General features: G+C 37.4%; 2 protein-coding genes across 2 annotated transcripts in view; both read right to left on the reverse strand.

The window, feature by feature from the left end:
- LOC140244433 (uncharacterized) overlaps positions 1-3221 on the reverse strand; it is an 8529-nt gene extending 5308 nt beyond the window's left edge. Inside the window, exon 1 of the mRNA XM_072324073.1 lies at positions 3016-3221. Coding sequence (XP_072180174.1) covers positions 3016-3221 — 206 coding nt within the window. The remainder of the gene's footprint in view (positions 1-3015) is intronic.
- Positions 3222-17545: 14324 nt separating this feature from the next.
- LOC140244434 (galactosylceramide sulfotransferase-like) lies at positions 17546-19334 on the reverse strand. Its single transcript, XM_072324074.1, has 2 exons — positions 19222-19334; positions 17546-18671 (listed from the first exon to the last, which is right to left on the reverse strand). Exons 1-2 carry the CDS (start codon positions 19332-19334, stop codon positions 17546-17548), a joined length of 1239 nt encoding a protein of 412 aa, XP_072180175.1.
- Positions 19335-19629: the final 295 nt, after the last annotated feature.

The following is a 19629-nucleotide window of genomic DNA, read 5'->3' on the forward strand; positions in this document are numbered from 1 at the left end:
TTCATTAATTCAGGAATATCCTTGACATAAACGACTCAGTAAAAAGAGTGAAAAGCAAACCCGGAATACTGAATAAACAACGAATCTGATAAAGAAGAAGAAGTTCGAATAAAATTGCATGTTTTGTGATTAGACATAAGCCTGCACAAGTATTTTTTATTAGTTTGCGTATAAAACAATTCAGTGATAACGATTCAGTGATGTTAGAGTCAAGGCTATTCCAGAACGTCGGACCTGTGTGTATTATTGTTTTAAGAGCAAATGCAGTTCTTACGGGGGAAAAGTGGAATGAATTTTTCTCTCTGGAGGGGTAGGAATGTAACAATATTTGTAGAACTCATCAGAGAAGTTTGAGGAAAAGCGGACTGTCCGTTCAACATGTTAAAAAGTCATGAATTTTCAAAGATTCCCCCTACAGCCGTCGCTGGATAAGACGACTACAACATTTCGTGACGTCACCCTTGAACAATTCAATTCAATTCAATTCAATTCATTTTATTTTCATACTTCTCATTCATGAACATTACAACAGAAACCAGACAAGTTCTTTTACCTTGTGAACAATGTGCAGAAAACAAACAATATACAAGGTGATAACACAGTAATGACATGTAATGATAACTGGTCAAAATCGAAATCGAAATGGGGTTGATCAAAGAGAAGTATGACGGGACCTACATGAAAGCTAGCTTGTTTGGCTGTAAGCCCCGAGTAATCAGTGTTTGTGAAAAAGAAACGGAGAACGGATAGAAGATAAGACCAGAATGATGATGTAGGTTGCCAAATTTTATGTAATAAAAAAGAAGAAGAAAAAGCAGAAGAAGAAAACAAACAAACTATACATTATACACTATGCAAACTTACTGTGACCGAGCCATCATTATTATACAGCCTACTTTGGTATATATACTATAACCTATTGTTGCATTAAAACTTTCACCAGGATATGATCAGTAAGACACAAAAAGTAACATGTACAGCTATTAAGCCATTTGGTGCCTGCCGTCAAGCTCTGCATAGAAGTTTAGAGAGGGGTAGAGGGAAAGAGGAAGAGAGGGAAACGAAGTAGAATGTGGAATTGCTAATGATGAATTCAGAGAGCCTGATGGCAAGACCCTAAATGGAATCTGCAACGTGTTGACAAAATGTTTGATTGGACAATAACATACCACAGTATTACATAAGACATTACGACTGTTCAGTGTCTGCAAAATATGCACTCAATAAAAACTCTTTCAATTTACGTTTAAAGGAATATAAAGACGAGCAGCTTGTTATTTCGGGGGAGAGGTCATTCCAGTATCTAGGGCCCGTATACTTTATCGTTTTTTTAGCGAAAATTGTTCGAGTACGTGGAAGGTGAAATGCGTCACTTTGGCGGGTAGGATAATTATGAATCAAATAGTTTTTTCTGAACATGCGAGTAAAAACATCCGGTAACTCGTTGGCAGAAAATTTGTACATAAATATGCCGACGTTGTAACTGAACAGATCTGATATTTTCAGTATTTTATTTTTCAAAAATAAATCATTCGTGTGGGACAAATATCCGACATGGTTGATATTTCTGATGGCACGTTTTTGAATACGGAACAGTATATCAAGAAGATTTCTAGTTGCATTCCCCCACACAAGAATACCATAATTAAGGTATGGAGTAATCAAAGTAGAATAAAGATTAAGCAGAATTTGACTTGGAAAAACACTCTTAAGTTTATTAAGAACACCCGTATTTTTAGAAAGAATATTACTTAAATAACTAACGTGGGATTTCCAAGATAAATCACTATCAATAAAAAGCCCTAAAAATTTTATACTACTGACTTGATTTAATTCAGTTTCATTAAACTTAATATGAAAAGGAAGGGTTTTAAGACTATTGCTAAAAAGCATACAATGAGTTTTATCAATATTAAGTGACAATTTGTTGACGTATATCCAAGATTGCACAGATTTAAGTTCTTTATTCACTGTGTTCACAAGAGTATAAGGAACTCTGTGTGTAAAAAACAGATTGGTGTCGTCAGCAAAACATATAAAGGAAAGAATTGGCGAGGAACTGGGAAGATCGTTAATGTACAAAATGAACAATAGTGGGCCTAGTAAGGAGCCCTGTGGAACACCACATGAAATTAACTTTAACTGAGAATCACGGCCATTTATACTCACAAATTGTTTTCTGTTTGATAAATAATCTCGAAACCAGTCCAAAGCCTTCCCACGTATTCCATAATGTCGTAGCTTGTAAATCAAAATATCGTGGTCAATTGTGTCGAAGGCCTTCGAAAAATCAAGAAGGCCTTCGACTCTATTTCCCCGGTTCGTGTATTTCCTTCTTCTATCATACTTCGACTCTATTTCCCCGGTTCGTGTATTTCCTTCTTCTTCTTTTTTCTTTCCTTTCTCAGTGCATCTTTCCATCGACTAGTTGATACTGCAACAATTATTCTTTCTGATAGTATTAAAAAAAAATGATAGTATTAAAAAAAAAGTAAAGACAATTTTACATTATATCATTTTCATTTTCTAACATAATGAAAAAGCACTTGACTTACCTCTTTCAGAAAAGAGGGGGAATATTACTACCCTGAACATATTATATCAGTAACAAGAGAAAGGAATTTGTACTTTTCATTTGAAGCAAACGTCAAATTTTGTGAACAGAGACTGCTGTTCACAAACGCACACTTACAATGGAAAAAAGAAACAATTTCGGAAAATCAAAACAAATATATTCGGCACTGAAATTGTTTCAAAGGTAATCTAAAAAAAGAAGACATTATTGATTATATTTGTACCTATTCCCACATTGTTTTGCATATATATAGATATATATATATATATACATATATACATATATGAATCTCCGTTATCTAACTTTTTTTGGTTGAGGCTCAGTTCAGAAGGAGAGAGAGTTTTTCGACGAGAAATAATCTTTAGGTGCAGAAGATCAATATAATTCGTCAAAGCAAGCTCACTGTCATAGAACAGGTAGATAAAGATGATCTCCCTTACTTGTAAAATGCTGCCGAAAATGAGCAGGCGATGAGTAAAAAGGCGAAAATCTGGAGGAATTCCCGCCATCCGCAGTTCCCAGACTCTCGCTCGGCCCTCTCTCGCAGCATCGCCAGTCGCTCGACGTCGCTCCTTGCGATCTTGTGCTCGCTGACTTCGGCGTGTTGAGGGTTTTCGAAGACGTGGATCAATTTCTTGCTCGTCATTTTGGGTATTTCGATCTCAGATAGACGCTAGAAAATATGAATACGAACGTTTCAGCGCCGATTTAACTCGATGAGTTGCAAAGAGATCGATTAGAAATGCGTTTAGAAATACAAAAGTCGAACCCACTTCAACCTTTACTGAGCTCACTATTAGCCTCGGAGACAGACGCCACAACAACAAAAGAAGAAATACCTTACACAAAGCTCAACAATGTGTGAGACTCGTTAAGAGATTCAACTCTTCTGGCGAGATGCGAGAAATGTATCCATATTTATACTCAAACACGGCGGGGGTAATTTGCTCCAGCAGATCTCTGTGATGAAAGTTGATTACGACACACCGACCGCGTACGCAGGGCACACTTTCACTTTTAGGGAATCCCCGGCCTATTTTTAGCGTCGCACGTTACGCTCACCGCGATCTGTCGAATGGTTCGCGAAGTCATTTCCGCGCGTGTTGACGAGTTGCTGCAGCAGGTTATTTAATACACATGCCGAAATGTCGGGAGAGCAGCAATATCGCCACACATGATACGCACAATTACACAATTTTGAATGCGAGAAGGAATATGAAGCTTTGCATTTGACAAGACAAAGTGGTTTTTCCAGTGGTACTTCAATTTGTGGCTATTTTGAAACTTGATGTCTTCATTGGTTTCCCTAGATCGTTATCATCATCTTGTGTGCTAGATATTCCTGTCATTGATAACGGAGAAGTATGCCCCTTGATTGACACAATATTTATTGAAAGAGTTTTATGACAGTTCATATTCTTTATCAACTGACGAACAAAGCACACATACACATACACACACACAAGTATCTGCAATCTATACTTCACTGTAATCTATAATCATATGTACACCTGTATGTATTTACTGTGAGTTTGATCTGGCAAGCCTGGTAGGTGTCGGAAGGTTTCTATCACCTTCTTTTTCCTGCTCTTTCTGTCTCTCCTATTATCCCCCTAACCCACGAGCATCATGTTGGACCCCCTTCTTTTATTGCATTAACGTATTGTATTATCGGTTGCCAAAGGGTCAAGCTTATAGCTTATTATTGGCGACCGTTCTGTATGGTAATTCATAACACATGTATTGTAATTTTGTCTTAAATGTATTTGTAATCAAAATTGTTGAAATTGTTGAAACTAGCTATAATGAGTTTCATATTTGCATATCATTATGTTTGATTATGTTGAAAAAAAAATGTAAATGATGCCATACGGAGAATGAATAAATCAAATCAAATCAAATCAAGTATGTATTATGTTCATATCAATATATTCATGTGTGTGTGTGTGTGTGTGTGTGTGTGTGTGTGTGTGTGTTGGCGGAGCATTGCATATGTTTTGTGTTTGTCTCTTTTCTTTTTTGTTTACATACATTTTTTTTTTCATTCCAAACATTAACAATGTGGAATTTATGTTGTTATAATGAAATTTGTGATATTTTGTCATGAATTAATTTGTATATTGTTTATATTAAGAAGAAAGAAAAATAAAAGATCGACAAAGACAAAAAATAGTCGTCTGATTTGAACTTGCCATTCCACATCCATTTATACATGAAATCAAATGTAGATTGCAAACAGACTGCAAGAGACATTTTGAAATATTGGTCAAATAAAAAAAAGAAGAAGAAGAAGAGAAATGACAAAGAAGGAGGAGGGAGAGGAGGAGAGACACAGACAGAAGATGGAAGAGTGAGAGAGAGGGAGAAAGAAAAGGGTAGAGGGGAAGAGAGAGAGAGAGAGAGAGAGAGAGAGTAAGATAGGCACATCGAGTTGACGTGTAAAATCCCCAAACGTGCGAGAGCCAAACTTCCCTTGCTAACTCGAAAAGAAAAGTCCAATCTGACGTCGTTTTTGCCGGACGGGTTTCGTCTTTTTTTTTTCTTCGCTATGCGCAGCAATGACAAGACTACATAGGGGAACTCCACATTCAAAATGCATTACATTCTCGTCTCATTTGCGGTTGAACTTTCCCAAGAAGGAAATTCTATCAGAAACATATATAGTTTCAACATTTCTACTATTAATGATGGCTGAAGTTTTTGGGAAAAAGTAATTGCAGAAGGAAATAACGGATCTTCCTCAAGTCAGATCCTTTATCAGTGAAGAAAGATGATTTGCAGGTAGACTGAAAATCAATACGAAAACGAAGGCAAGCTGTGAGGAATATGTACAGATAATAGTATTTGAATAAAATATGTAAATAAAATAATGAATAATTGTACACTTGAATTAATGAATAAATAGATAATTGGATAGACAAATGAAAAATGGTTCTCCCCACCCCCCCCCTCTCTTTCTCTATTCACTTGAACAGGGAACAATTGCCACATGCAATGCACATCTGCTAAACTTCCCGAAGAAATTCGCAATGGTACAATAACTGTTGTTAAGAGTTTCAATTGTATCAATTACATCAACTGTGTAACTCTGTCCGTGAAAGCTCTTATAATTACTTTCAGTCCTTGTATTAGTATTAAATGTACATGGCAGATTATGAAAGCAGAGTTTGAATTTCGAAAGCTGCTATCCAACTTGCCTCACTGTTACCTTCACTCTTTGGCATTCTTATGATTGACAGTAACGTATATACCTGTTTAACCCGTCAATGTTTAGAAAGCACATTACTTGTGGTATGATGCTCTAGTATCATTATCATTGTTATTGGTTGCCAAGGGAGGAAAAGGCAAATTTAATCACAGAGGCTCGAAGCCTTCATTTACTACCAGCGTATGCATCCAGAACCAGCTTTATCAGTAAAAAAACCCATTTGTAAACATTATCAATTATAAACATATGTACAAATATGCACTTTACAAATAAATACAAACAGGCATACAAATACAATTGGCAGCTTTGAAGTCAGCTACATCCATTTATGTGGTGTTTGCTTTTCTACCAGTATGCTTTCCATCATAGTGAAGTACACAACTTTACACTAGTTTACCAATTATGCTACAGTTTCCAAGATTATCACTCCTATCACCCTCCCCATATACTCGCACTATTTTTGCAAAGAAAACAATTATATTATGGACTTTGCTGGACCCAGATACTGGAATGACCTCTTTCAAGATATCGCTTCTTCGTTATCCCTATTCACCTTGAAACGCAAATTTAAAACAATTATTACTTAGTAGATACAACCTACCAGGCTTTTAGCAACTTTCTTTTAATATTCCCCGTCTCTTGCATTCATTCTCAGCACTACGTTATTTATTGGTAACGATATATAACATATAGCATTTTTTTTTCAAACATGGAGAAATCTGTACAGTCTGGTACAGCTGTATATATGTGTTCTGTTAGTTCATTCCTTATATTGTTGGGGTTTTTTGTACTGGAATAACTTTATTTGGTCAAGATTAACATATCCGTTCTCCGTATAATTACAAGCCGATGAATTTTGGGACCTACAATAATTTAAAAGCGTTATAGCTTTTATGTATCATAGGCCCCATCATATTCCTGCTATTTCCTTGTGACGCCTTCATGTCATGACATGACCATATACATTTGTGTTCAGTATTTTTTTTTTATTCTTCAATCAAAAGACATGTATGGTTGTATACATTTTGTATTCTTACTTGTTGAATTACTGTCAATTATTTTCTAATTTCATCGAGAAAATGGAAATATGAAATGAACTGAATTGAACTGAACTGAACTGAACTGAACTGAATCATTAATTTGCTGACCAGTCTACTGAGTAAATAAAAAATGTACATAGAATGGTAGCCTTGACTTATAAGATATTTATAATAATGATAGTACGTTTTACTGTATTCATTTTTGTATGCACAAGAAACTTTGTCCCTCTTGCGCAACTTTTCCAGCTCTATCTGTAGTTTTTCTTTCCATAGAAATCTATACCTACAAAAACTTCGTGGACACACATAGAATCCTCTGCTCATATATATCACCGGTAATTGAATGTCATGTTTTACTTTCCAAGCTATATCCATTTGGTTAGATTTCTTTTAGTTTAGGAACAGTACTTTGGACATATTCAATAACAATAGAAGGTATATATGTATATATATATATCTTTTCTTGGCAATTATATCGCCATCGCCGAAGTAATTATGCTATTCATGCATACAGTGTTATGTTTCAAACTTGAGTGCTCTTTTTGTATCATGCTATAGTTATATGAATTGAAGAAATGAAAGTGAATGGAAAAGAATAATGCAAACGTCTGGAAGTTAGAAATAAGGAGGGGCACAAGTTTCATAATATTCTTGTAGTTCCGTGTTCTTGAAATTCTGTACCACCCCGCGTACTCGTTCTCTTTAATAAGCAAACTAAAATCAGACACACAGAAACGAGAAAGATTTCGTCAAATGTGGACAGAAGATATATGTTTACACATTTACGCATTTTACATTTTGAAATTATCAACATGTTTTCTCATTTCTTTATTTCATTTGGAAGGTTTTTGCATGTGTACATTCTTTACAATATGTTATTACATAGATTACATAGCGGAAATAACACGCACTTTGAGAGTTTAGTTCTTTGTAACAATAATTGAGTAAAGATAAAACATAATCTCCATTGATGTTATGTGTAATTAAATTTGGATATTGATCGTGTGACAAGGCCATGTTATCTTTCGTAACAAAAATTAGACGAAGAAATTAAATCAAATTAAATCAAATTAATTTCTATGAGGTGATGACAAAATCACTCTTCAAAAAATGAAACTTTGCAAATCTATACTTTTGTTTTATATCATATAAAGTATAAGCTTACATAAAACAACATTAACAACACATTATGGCGTAGATTTTTTTATGAAATAAATACAGTATGTATTTGTAAATATCAAATTTGTCAAACATTGTCGATTTAAAAAAAAAAAAGTAGAAATGTCGTATGACGACTGGTATGCCTCCGCCATGATGCATGGTTCTCCTAATGCGTCTATAGTACAATCTCTTGACAATGTGTGATGACAGTTTCATATATATACCTGGTAAAATATTAAAGTGACAGGCTTGTAACAAATGTATTGAATGTTCACTTCCCTTGAACTAGGTTTACTATATTGTCTATTAAAGAGCGCAGGTACATGTATTTTCGGATTTGACGATTTTGACTTTAGTTTATGCACTGAGTAATTTTCAAGGTACATGTATGAAGAAAAAGTGTAATTTCAGTATTGAATAGAAAATTTCTTGAATTTCACCCTGGCCTTTGACTCTTGACCTCTGACCCTATGACTCAAAAATCCCCAAGAGAATGACTGTCAGGTAGAACATGGATAAAATGTACTAAGTTTCATGATATCTTGAGTCACTTTCAAGATATGGAGCACTGACACTTCAGTTTTGACCTTTTCCCAGAGAATCTCCATTTAGGTAACACATATATTAAGTTTCAAGAAAAATCATGCAAGCGTTGCATAAAAGGGAAATAGTGAAATGAACTTTACCTTTGACCCCCTGACCTTTGACCCATGAACCATGAATTTCCTACATAATCACTGCAAGTCAGTACATGCATACGTACCAAGTTCCATGAAGATACCTTGAACCCATTTGCGAGATATGGAGAAAAAAAGTGAAATTTTAACATTTTCCCCTGACCTTTGACCGCTTGACCTTTGACCTCATGACCTGAAACTCTCTCTCTGGAGAATCTTTATTTGGTAGAACAGGTATATACTAAGTTTCAAGAAAATACCTTCAGGCATTACATAGATGGGGAAATAGTGAAATTTGGAGCATTTGACCTTGACCTCTTGACCTTTGACCTCTTGCCGATATCACTCAAAATCTAATGAATTAATTGCCCCATCATACCTCATCCTTGGACCAAGTTTGGGGAAATTTGATTCATCTAGTCTTGAGTTATCGCGTAAACAAAGAAATTTTAGGATTTGACCATGACCTTTGACCTTTGAACTTTGGCAGATTTCACTCAAAAACTAATCAAGTGATTGCCCTATCATACGTCATCCTTGCACAAAGTTTGGTGAAATTTGCTTAATCCAGTCTTGAGTTATCGCGCAAACGGATACAATTTCATGATTTGACCTTGTTTTTTGACCTTTGACCTCTGGCCGATTTCACCCAAAATCTAATTAAGTAATTGCCTCATCATACTTCATACTTGGACCAAGTTTGGTCAAATTCCGTTCAATTTTACTCAAGCCATCGCGTAAACGAATGGGGACGGACGGACGGACGGACGGACGGACGGACGGACAACCCGAAAACATGATGCCTCCGGCACCCTTCGGGTGGAGGCATAAAAAGTTACACAAGCATGTGGGAAAATTGAAAACTAGAATGAATTTACTATTTATTCAGGCCAGGTACTTTCCGATAATCTATTCCAAAGGTCTTGAGGGTAATTTCTCAAGATGTGGATATTACATTCAGGGGAGTGGCCCATTGTATGACATTTTCTTTTCCTTTTTCTTCTTTTTTTTCTTTTTGTTTCTTCGGTTCATTCCCCGAAAGTGAGCAAGGACTTTTAATTTGTAATTTAAACTACATGTGTGTATCAGAATTTCTTTTCGCGGGTCGAATTTCAGGATTTCATTGCCCAGGATTCGTGGACAACTTATATCTCGGATTTTGATAAAGAAGATTGTACAAAACCACAGATACTGGTTCTCTGCTATTGATTTCCTTGTGATGGAAACACCGGAAGGAAACGAGACACAACCCCCTTTGTGGTGATACGTCCTTGGTGGTGCGATATAGATGTATATCAAGCACATCCTATTGTCCGACCAAGCCAACCTCTTACATTTTACTTTCATATAATGTAAATCTGATATCAAGTGTAATAATCTAACTTTAAAACACGATTGTCTGTGTCTCGTGACAGATACAAAAAGTTGTTTCGAAGAAAGATCTCGTTTGTCTCCATGATCTCGGTGATAACTTTCAAATGATGATGAACTTCCCTAATAAAACCTCGGTGGTTGCTATAATACTTTGTGCTTCCTGGGCGGCCAAAAAACAAAGCAAAAAACAAAAACATAAACAAAAAAAAAAAAAAAAACACCAAACGATGAGCGTATACGAACATCGGGGCCTTGCGTCTGAATGCTAATACACCAATACATCGTAACTATACATCCATACGTTGTATGCAAATACGATAATCTTGTGTGAGTGGTCTCATATTAATACGTCGTATGTCCATTTCACGAATGGATATACGATAACTAGGTGTGTGCACTGCAAAAAGTCAAAAAGTCAAAAAAATAATAATATGAAACACCCAGCTGGTGTTAAATTCCCGGTGCTCATTTTTGATTTAACATTTCAGGTGGACGTCACTTTTTAGATAGGCAATTAGTAATTGTTCTTCTTGTTGATTTTGAACTTCAACAAAACAAAAGAGAACTTTCAGATAAAGTGCTTGATTTCTAAAAAAACAAAAAGAAAGAAAGTTGTGAACACATTTACACCACAGTAACACCAGTTGGTGTGGTCTCCTATTATCACTTGGGAGTTATACCATTGTTATACCATTATGCCATTGTTATACCATTGACATGAACACCAGCATTATCAAATCAACACCATGCAGCGTCATTGTTGAATTAACTCCAGCACAGTGTCAAAAATATCACCAACTACAGTGTCAAATTAACACCAACGAAATGCCAGGTGAACACTTTTCAACACCATCACAGCATACTTTCTACACCTGTTGGTGTCTATTGACATTTTGACACTGGTCTATTGACACTTGATCGGTGTTAGATTTAACACCCATGCATGGTGTCAAATCTAACATCTGTCTATTAGCAGTATATCATGGAAGCGGCCCAAGATGACACAAGAGACTAGTGAGGCCGTAACATCATCTCCTTATCTAATTTGCATGAAATATGGTTGTTACTAAGATGTAATAATTTATAGCATCCCTGCTTCGTGAAAACTTTCACTTGAAAATTCCATATTTTCAGATTTGGTTTTAATCAAATCTCTGTTACACATGTTGAACTATTTTACCCGATTGATCATCGCCAACCTGAAACATGATGTGCAACGATAAAGCTGTAAGCATGCATGAATGAAAAACAGAAGGAAAATTGCGGATTTAGAATGTAAACTTCGCGTATTGTCGGGAACCAGTCATTTTTATGAATACACATCATTACAATCACCCCCCATGACTTTTGTGACTATTGAAAAGTGCAGATGATAATTTTGTCTTTGATGTGTGCTTACTCATGCATTAACCAATAGATCACTCTTCTTTGCACAAAGGTTAGCCAATAAAAGTGGAAATACCCAAGCCAAATCATTTTGCCTAGAACCTTTTCGCTAAAAAGTAACCATGCATTTCGATTAAGGGAAAAGTTATTTTGAGTGTGTGTATGCATGTACGCGTGTGTGTATGCATGTACGCGGGCGTGTGTGTGTGTGCGTGAGTGAGTGTGTGGTAGTAGTAGTAGCAGTAGTAGTAGTAGTAGCAGTAATAGTATATCTATTTGGTAGTACATTGTATACATGTACAGTATTTTATGTCTCCGACACGACGTCTTACCGTGATAAAAATATAGGTTTCAAAGTGTAAGAAGACAAGAGCAAAACCTACTACTACAACGCAGACACGACGAATGACTCATCGGAGCCGTTCGTCAAGGCTCCGATTAAATTCTACCCTTGCCCAACTGCTTCATGTAAACATACATCTCTTTAAATAAAGATCAACTTTCGAAACCTTACTAGGAAAGAAAAAAACCTTATACAAAATACAAATATCGAATATCTATTCCAGGAAGAGTCCGAAGACCGTATCAGATGTCAAAAGCGGAAAGACCGAATGGTTTTGATAAATAGTAAGTCTTTATTGAGAATATCGTCATTTCCGTTAGAATACGGACACAACTGCTCTGAATCACATCAGGTTGTCTTGTCACCATGAACAAAAAGGAAAAAAAAGGAGGGGAAGGAAGTGGACATTGATTTTCCCGCCAGATTTCATCAGAATTTCATTCGAATTCATGCTCTCCTCACTTACCTTTTTGCTTGGTTCAAATTCGCTGTTAAGAAGTTTTAAGTCTTTCGTGCCATTCAAGTTTGTGACAAATTCATCCTATTTATTGGGAAAATATTTCCATTCAAGTTTGCACCAGTCGACCTTTAGGCATGGAAGGTCTTTAAAAAAAAAGAAAAAAAAGTATCATTTTCGTTTTCAAGAATGGAAGTTCGTACTCATACTTTGACCTCGTTATGAAACTGATCGTAGATAGGTCTTGCTCGTATACCTGTGTATTTTTATGCTATTTTTTATCAATCAGTACTTATTCTCTTTCTTTTCTCTCTTTTTCCCCTTTTCTTTCTCTTTTCTTTTTCTTCTTCTGCTCTTTGTACCTTGCTATTTTAGCTTTCATAATAGTTTCGTCATTAGTACTTTGTGTCCTATCTCCATTGCAAAACGAATTTACATTAATACTTTTTTTTTTCCTGGAACACACGGTTGCAAGCTTTGCTTCTGCGGTTCCATCGTGTTTCACATGTTATAGAGAATTGTCTTTTATGTACATATTTATGCTGACACACTTTCTTGTCATGACAAACCTTATATCATATTTTCTATTTTGTTAATTTGTTTGTTTCTTTTTTGTTAAGTACATCTACAGATTATATTTGATGTGAAATATGAAAATAAACAGCTGGAACTGTTCACTGTGTTTCAAGTGTAAGACCAGTGCAGTTTCAGTAATTCAATTCAATTTTATTCAATTCAATTCAATTCATCTGCATTATTATTATTATTATTATTGTTTTTTGTTTTTTTTTTGGAGGGGGGCGTGCCAGGCATCTGGGCAAGTATGTCTGGGAGGGTTCCATGACATTTGCTCCGGCGACAACTGCTCCCATGAAATATCTGCACACTAAGCCAAACATAAATATTCTACCCACAAACATAACCCTAACCATAATCCTAATACTCACATCAAACTGAACCTAAAACCCTATCACAACCCTAACCCCAAGTCCCTGGAGAAAATAAGACTGGAGCAATTGTTGCAGGAGCAAATGTTGTGTCACCGTCTAGGAGTGGTTCACTCTTAAAACATCCGGGTCACAACTGACCCGGAACTGGGTCCGTTGGGGTCACATACCGTTCCGGGTCAGAAATGACAAGGAATGGGGTCAGATATTTGTATGACCCATTCAGAGTCATGAATTGGGTCAGGGTGACCCCATTCGGGGTCTTCATGACCAAATTCCAAGTCATTTTTTGACCCGGAACGGTGTGTGACCCCAACGGACCCAGTTCCGGGTCAGTTCTGACTCGGAATTTTTTAGAGTGTTGAACCACTGGCTAAAACGAAATTCGATACTTAAATACCAAACATCAATACACGAACGTTCGCGAATAGGAAGCCAGGGAAATTTTGAAATACTTTTCCAAGCATATTCCATTGACAAAATCATGACCGTAGTTTTAAATATCTAATGCCTGCATTTCTTTATTTTGGGTTTTTAATTGTGCTGTCGTTGACAATTCCCCGTATGACTGTCTGAAATGTTAAGTTGAAATCAGTGAAATTAGCCGAGAAAATTTTACTTTTATGGGCATTTAATCTGAAATTGGCGTATCTTATTGGCATGTTGATCATGTGTGCAGTTGCCATTAATTATTATGTTCTGCTTTAAAACGCCGTGATTTTAGCATGCCTAGAATTGTAAAAACAAATATATATATATATATATATATATATATATATATATATATATATATATATATATATATATAATTACAATCTTCAGCTTCCTTGCCAGGTTATTGATGATCAAAAGAGAATCAAGGTCATTTATGTTTTTTCATGTTGAAATCTCTTAAGCTGCATGCTCATAATACAATGTTACCAGTGACCCCACACTCCAAATTGTTTTACTCCAAATTATTTGACTGAAAACATCATATACAAAACATCTAAAGGTATGCACTACGGTCTAATCAATATTTGAATTTATCCACACGTAAAACAAATAGCTGCAAAAGAACATATTTGTATTTTACAAGGCGGGTTCAGGTTATAGCATACTACCTAAATAGGAAATGCTACAACTTTGAGATCCTTTAAAATATTACTTAATGATTATTTTGAACGAATTTACCCATGAATATTTTTTTTTTTTCATTTATCATGAATATGACTATTTTGAAACCATGAATATAACCTTGGAATATCGCTCAGTGTAATTCGTTTGTTTTTTGTTTTTGTTTTTTTAAGTGTTGTTTTTGCTTTTGTTTCTGTTTCTGTTTCCTCTCAAGAATGAAGTACAAGTGTATGTTGTTGTTGTTTTTTTTTTTGTTATTGGTAAACTGTACTTTAAGGATCCTAAGGAAGAACAGTGTTATTCTGAAAATATCACTGAATTTGGGCTATCCTCCGCATTATTTTGATGTACTTTGATATGTACACTAATTGCGAAAGCAGGATGCTGTGGAAAGAAACTGCGGTTAGACAAGACTCTGAAATGCTCAAAGAAGAAGAGAAAGAGAAAATGGAGCAGATTAGCAATTACATACATGTACACATATTATATCTTTCCCACAGAGAGTATATGTAGTGTTAGTTTGAACCAACTAGGAACGTTTAGCAGCATGACCATATTTGCTCATAGATATGCAGGTCTGTGACAATATCATTTTCGCATATTGTTCATATTTGTTTTTGAAATCGTTTGACCGAAGTCACTCCACCGCATCAAACAACCGAATTTGAACGTACAGGAAACGACAATGGATAATAATCTTAAGAAATTATGACACCTTTATTTGACTTTTAGTCCTTTGTCGTCTAATCATTAACATCTATGTACTCACTTGCTTAATGTGGAACGTCACTCAAGCTGGCTTTGCTGGAGTAAATTCTAGCTAACAAAATGACAATGATGTTTATGAAATCACTATCATTATCAAAGTTATTGTACATTTGACAGTGTCGCATAATTCATATTCACAAAACAGTTTAATTCGTGACAACATTTACAATGCTTTTTCGACCAAGTGATGATTTCAATGTCCTGCACACAATTCTAAGAAAAAAAAAAACCCAAATAAACAAAGCATCACTCATCCACGACTGTCGGAGTAAAGAAGACTCCCATCTAATCGTTGTGAAAATATAGAAAATCTAGTGGGGGGGGGGAACTAGTTGCTAAATGATAGATCAAAATTATTTCTTCAATATTTAACGGACACACCAGTTGGAGAATTGAGAGATGATGATTTATCCTTTCACCTATTTGGATATGTTTCTCTGACCTTTGTCTCGGTTTTGTATCAAGAATATGAAACTATGCAATATTAAATAACTTGCTATTTTTGCTGTGCTTTCAGTTTTATTTGTTTTACTTGACTCTTTATAACAAAGTTACCTTATGAATTGAGCCGTGTTACGCTTCACACAATGCTTACATTTCATATCTTTGGTAAACTGTATGTCATTTACATCACTACGAAACAGTTTTATTGAATATTCAAAGTAGCAACTTTGAACAAAATGTTTTATTTCAATGCACATTGTTAATAACACTACAGATGTACTACTGTACCACTAATAGTCATAATAACATGGTCCTAATCTCCAAGGGTAATAGCTTCAAGGTTACCTCTGCCCTACCAGAGGGCCCTGCCATTATCATTAAGCCTGCATTGCCACTGCAGGCACGAACCCATTCATACATCTGGACATTGTGGGCAAAACATCTTGTGCAAGGATGAGCGCATCGGGCAGGATTCGAACCCCAACCCTTTTCTTTAGAAATCCAGAACCTTATCCACTAAACCACGGTGTAAAGGCCGTGTCACACCTTTCCGGGCAAGCCTTGCGTGCGACTTGAAAAGAACAATTTTGACTACCCGGAGGTCCCCGTAGATGATCCGCACATGACAGTACCTAGCATGTATCTCAACCGTAGTCGTCCGGAGGTGCGCACGCATATTTTTTTACCCGCAACCGTGATTTGGCCCTGTCACACCTTTCCGGGCAAGCTACTTGGGCTTGTCACGTGTAGGAATTTTCTAGCATACCAGACATTCCTGAGGGCGGAAAAGGATTTGAGCTAGTCAACGCATGTGTCTTACTTGCTGGACGCGTTCTACTTAAATTATACTTGTATACTGTGTATACTGTGTGACCTTTGTACCAGTCGCGTGGGGGCTGACAACTCAGTGAAGGAATTCCTCTAATGGAATGGCTGAAATCCCACAGAATTTCATTATCTTGGCTGCATACGGGACTGCGAAGTACCTGCGTGGGAGTTGCCTGGGAAATGCTGCCGCTAAGGGCCTCCTACTGGCGTTCTGCGTGGACCTCTACGGGCATTCCCGCGACTCACCCGGAAAAAGTTTTGGTCATGCTCAAAACTTGGCTGCGGTTAAATCGGACTTGCGTGAGCACCTTCGGGCAACTACAGGCTAGATACTGTCAGGTGCGGACCAACTGCGGAGAGCTCCGGGGAGTAAATTTGTTTCCCCGCAAGTCAAGCCGCAAAACTTCCCCCGTACGGTATGACAAGGCATGAATGAAAATCGCAAGCATTCTTGTTCGCCCGCTGAAATCTTCTACGTGCTGGAAACTACCTCCTCGCCACAAGCCCGCGTAGCTTGCCCGGAATGGTGTGACACGGCCTTTATACATAAAAGTTTTGGCGGTCACTTATGTTAGCATCTGACGCACAATACCGATCTCTGACGTCATCAAACACAAGCGACGCTCCACGAGTTAAAACATGTGACTGTAACATTAAGAAAGCGGGTTAACAATAGTCAGTTCGTTGGCCAACAGATAGCTGCCCATGGAACGCTTTAAACCACACAAAATTATTACGAATGTTTAATTGCAGACGCTGCTGATACAAGGGTAATAATAATAATAATAATAATATTGATAACAATAATGATAATAATGATAAAAATAACAACAACGATAATGATGATAATCGCGATGTTATTAATAATCATAATAATACCGTATTCTCTTCACCGGAAATCCATATCCATGCGGTGACGTTAAACGATGAACATCACAAAGCAAGTATAATCCATTCCTCAGGATTTCATCGACAACAGCTTTTGGTATATAGAGCAACTCTTAGGCAAAGCTTCCTTATGTGTGAAAAGTCTATGCTATCGGAGGTCGAAACCGATACTATAGATCCATGGTAACGTTCAGAACCTCCCGCCGGAGTGACGCGAAGTCCATACTATACAACGCGTGCTGACCAATGCTGGTCAACAAAGACAGATTTGTCTCATTGCGGTGTCCAAACGAATTAAAACAAGCGAAACGAATTGAGACAAGGCAACCTGGATTATTGTTTACCGTGACTATTGTGCTCCTTCCCTTTTTGGCGTTTTGTATGTTTGTAAGTTGGCATGCCAAGACCCATCATAGTTCGTCTGATGAGATCAGTAAACTCAACGTCTCGCCTGTTTAAATGATGACACCACTCTGATGCGTTGTCTTTCAAAGAAAGGCTCACCACTCTCCGATCACTCTTATTCGGACGGCTGGTGTTACAACATAACTCGACCGTTTCCTTCAGCTTTTGGCGGAACACTGCCAAGTCGCTAGGAAACTTAGGTCCATACTCTTTTACTTTCCGCCAAAATGATCTATTAAAGTGCTGATAAAGAATAACGTCTCCTCTGTTCCAGGACAAAATTTTTGCCCGTAGATCGTCGTCCAGGACAGTTCGGTAATCAGGCGAGCGAGTGGCTTTTGGCAAATACAAAATATCCGACATTTCCCAACATAGCAACTTTCGCAACAGGAGCAAGGATTCGTCGAAGTACTCCGTAATCATGACTAGATCTAGCTCGACGTCAAGTTCGATGATCTTCCTCCGTACTGCGATCTCATCATCCGTTTGGTCGTGACTCATACCGAAGTCGAACAGGTGTTGGTTGTGCATGCTGTCCTTGTAGTACTGCCGCGTCTGCATCACCATGTCGAAGTACTTCCGGGGCTCAGACAAGAACAACTTCAGCGGCTCACTCGAGCGGGGCATCGACCGAAAGATCTCGAAGTAGTAAAACGCCGATTCGAACTGGGCCCCCGGTTCCCGCATAATTGTCACGTACTTGGCCCCGTGGAACACCTTGTCCAACTCGCTGCGATTGTACCGGACGTGGTTTGTCAGCATGTCGAACCCGGTGTCCGCGCGCCATTTCTCCCGCGCCACGCTGCTACTGTTGTGTTGGATATGGTTCGCTGAGAATTTGTCCCGGTAGTTAATGAAGTGCGTCTGGTCGGGAACAAGGAAGGTGAGGTTGTTAAGGAAGCCGTACCGCTGGAAGATTGACGCTACGGTGGAAGACCCGGTCTTGTGTGTCTTCAGGAACGCCACCTTCCGCTGAGGATGACAGGGGCGTTCTGCTGACGCATCAACGTTGAGGGCGCCTGCCGGCCAAGGCCTCACTTGCGAGGAAGTCTTTCTGCATTGCAGATACATGTAATGTGGAACAAGAAGTAACACAAACTAGATTTACAAGTTACAATGCTAACAATATTGTCATGACTGTCAAGATATTCAAAGTGTCATTTCTCACCATATTCAATTTGACAATAATAAACACAGCACAACCAGCAAACTCGGACCTTGAATAAGATAACTGAGGCATTTTGAACTTGAGAGTTCACTCGTTTTCACAACGCAGTGATACCAGTCGAAACCAAAACAATTTAAGGGGATGGCTAGTAACTGATCAGTGGGAATCAGTGGGAATGCTGGGGGATGATTGTTCCAATCCTTGTGGGATTCATTTAAGAGTACATTATATCTATTGTTGTGTGAAAATCATTTGCTTCAGAATGGTCTCATTTTCAAGTAATGTGCAGTTCAGTGTTTCCAGGTTAGCATGCCTGTACAGTGTTTTGTTATTTATTTATTTCTTCTTCTTTTTTTTTAATTTCATTTTCGGATTACCGAACCTTCAGAATAACGAATCTTTGGAATATCACACTACAACCGAAAAGTTTTCTTGCCTGGGTTTATTGCGGATGGAAGGGAGACTAAGCATCCATAGCAGAGACGTGAGCATGAAGGAGCCAGCGATGATGAGGAGCAAGGTGGTCGATCTCGGTAACCATCGCGACATCGTTCTCCAAGGTCTCATCTATAGTCTTGGTCAGGTGGTCATGGACTTAAGAGCTTGACTTTGATCCTGATTCTGTCACATCCAACGTTGAGGAATGGATAAGAAATGGTCAAAACCAATAAAACAATATTATGTTATTCATCATGGGCAGCGTTACTTTTATAACGCTAATATGTTCGCACATGTGTATGTATACACGTACAGAAAAGACATTGGTCATGCCATGTTTAAATTGAAAAATATTGAATTGCTATTCCACACCACTTTAAAGGTATTGTTTACCATTGGGAGCAGT

The sequence above is a fragment of the Diadema setosum genome, chromosome 21 (assembly GCF_964275005.1).
Source record: "Diadema setosum chromosome 21, eeDiaSeto1, whole genome shotgun sequence".
Lineage (NCBI taxonomy): Eukaryota > Metazoa > Echinodermata > Echinoidea > Diadematoida > Diadematidae > Diadema > Diadema setosum.

Bases quoted from the DNA above. Each gene is read 5' to 3' on its own strand.
- LOC140244434 (XM_072324074.1), bottom strand. From the start codon at position 19,334: ATGTCGCGATGGTTACCGAGATCGACCACCTTGCTCCTCATCATCGCT. The intron at 18,672-19,221 runs GCAAGAAAACTT...TCTGCAATGCAG, and splicing joins TCCATCCGCAATAAACCCAG to AAAGACTTCCTCGCAAGTGA.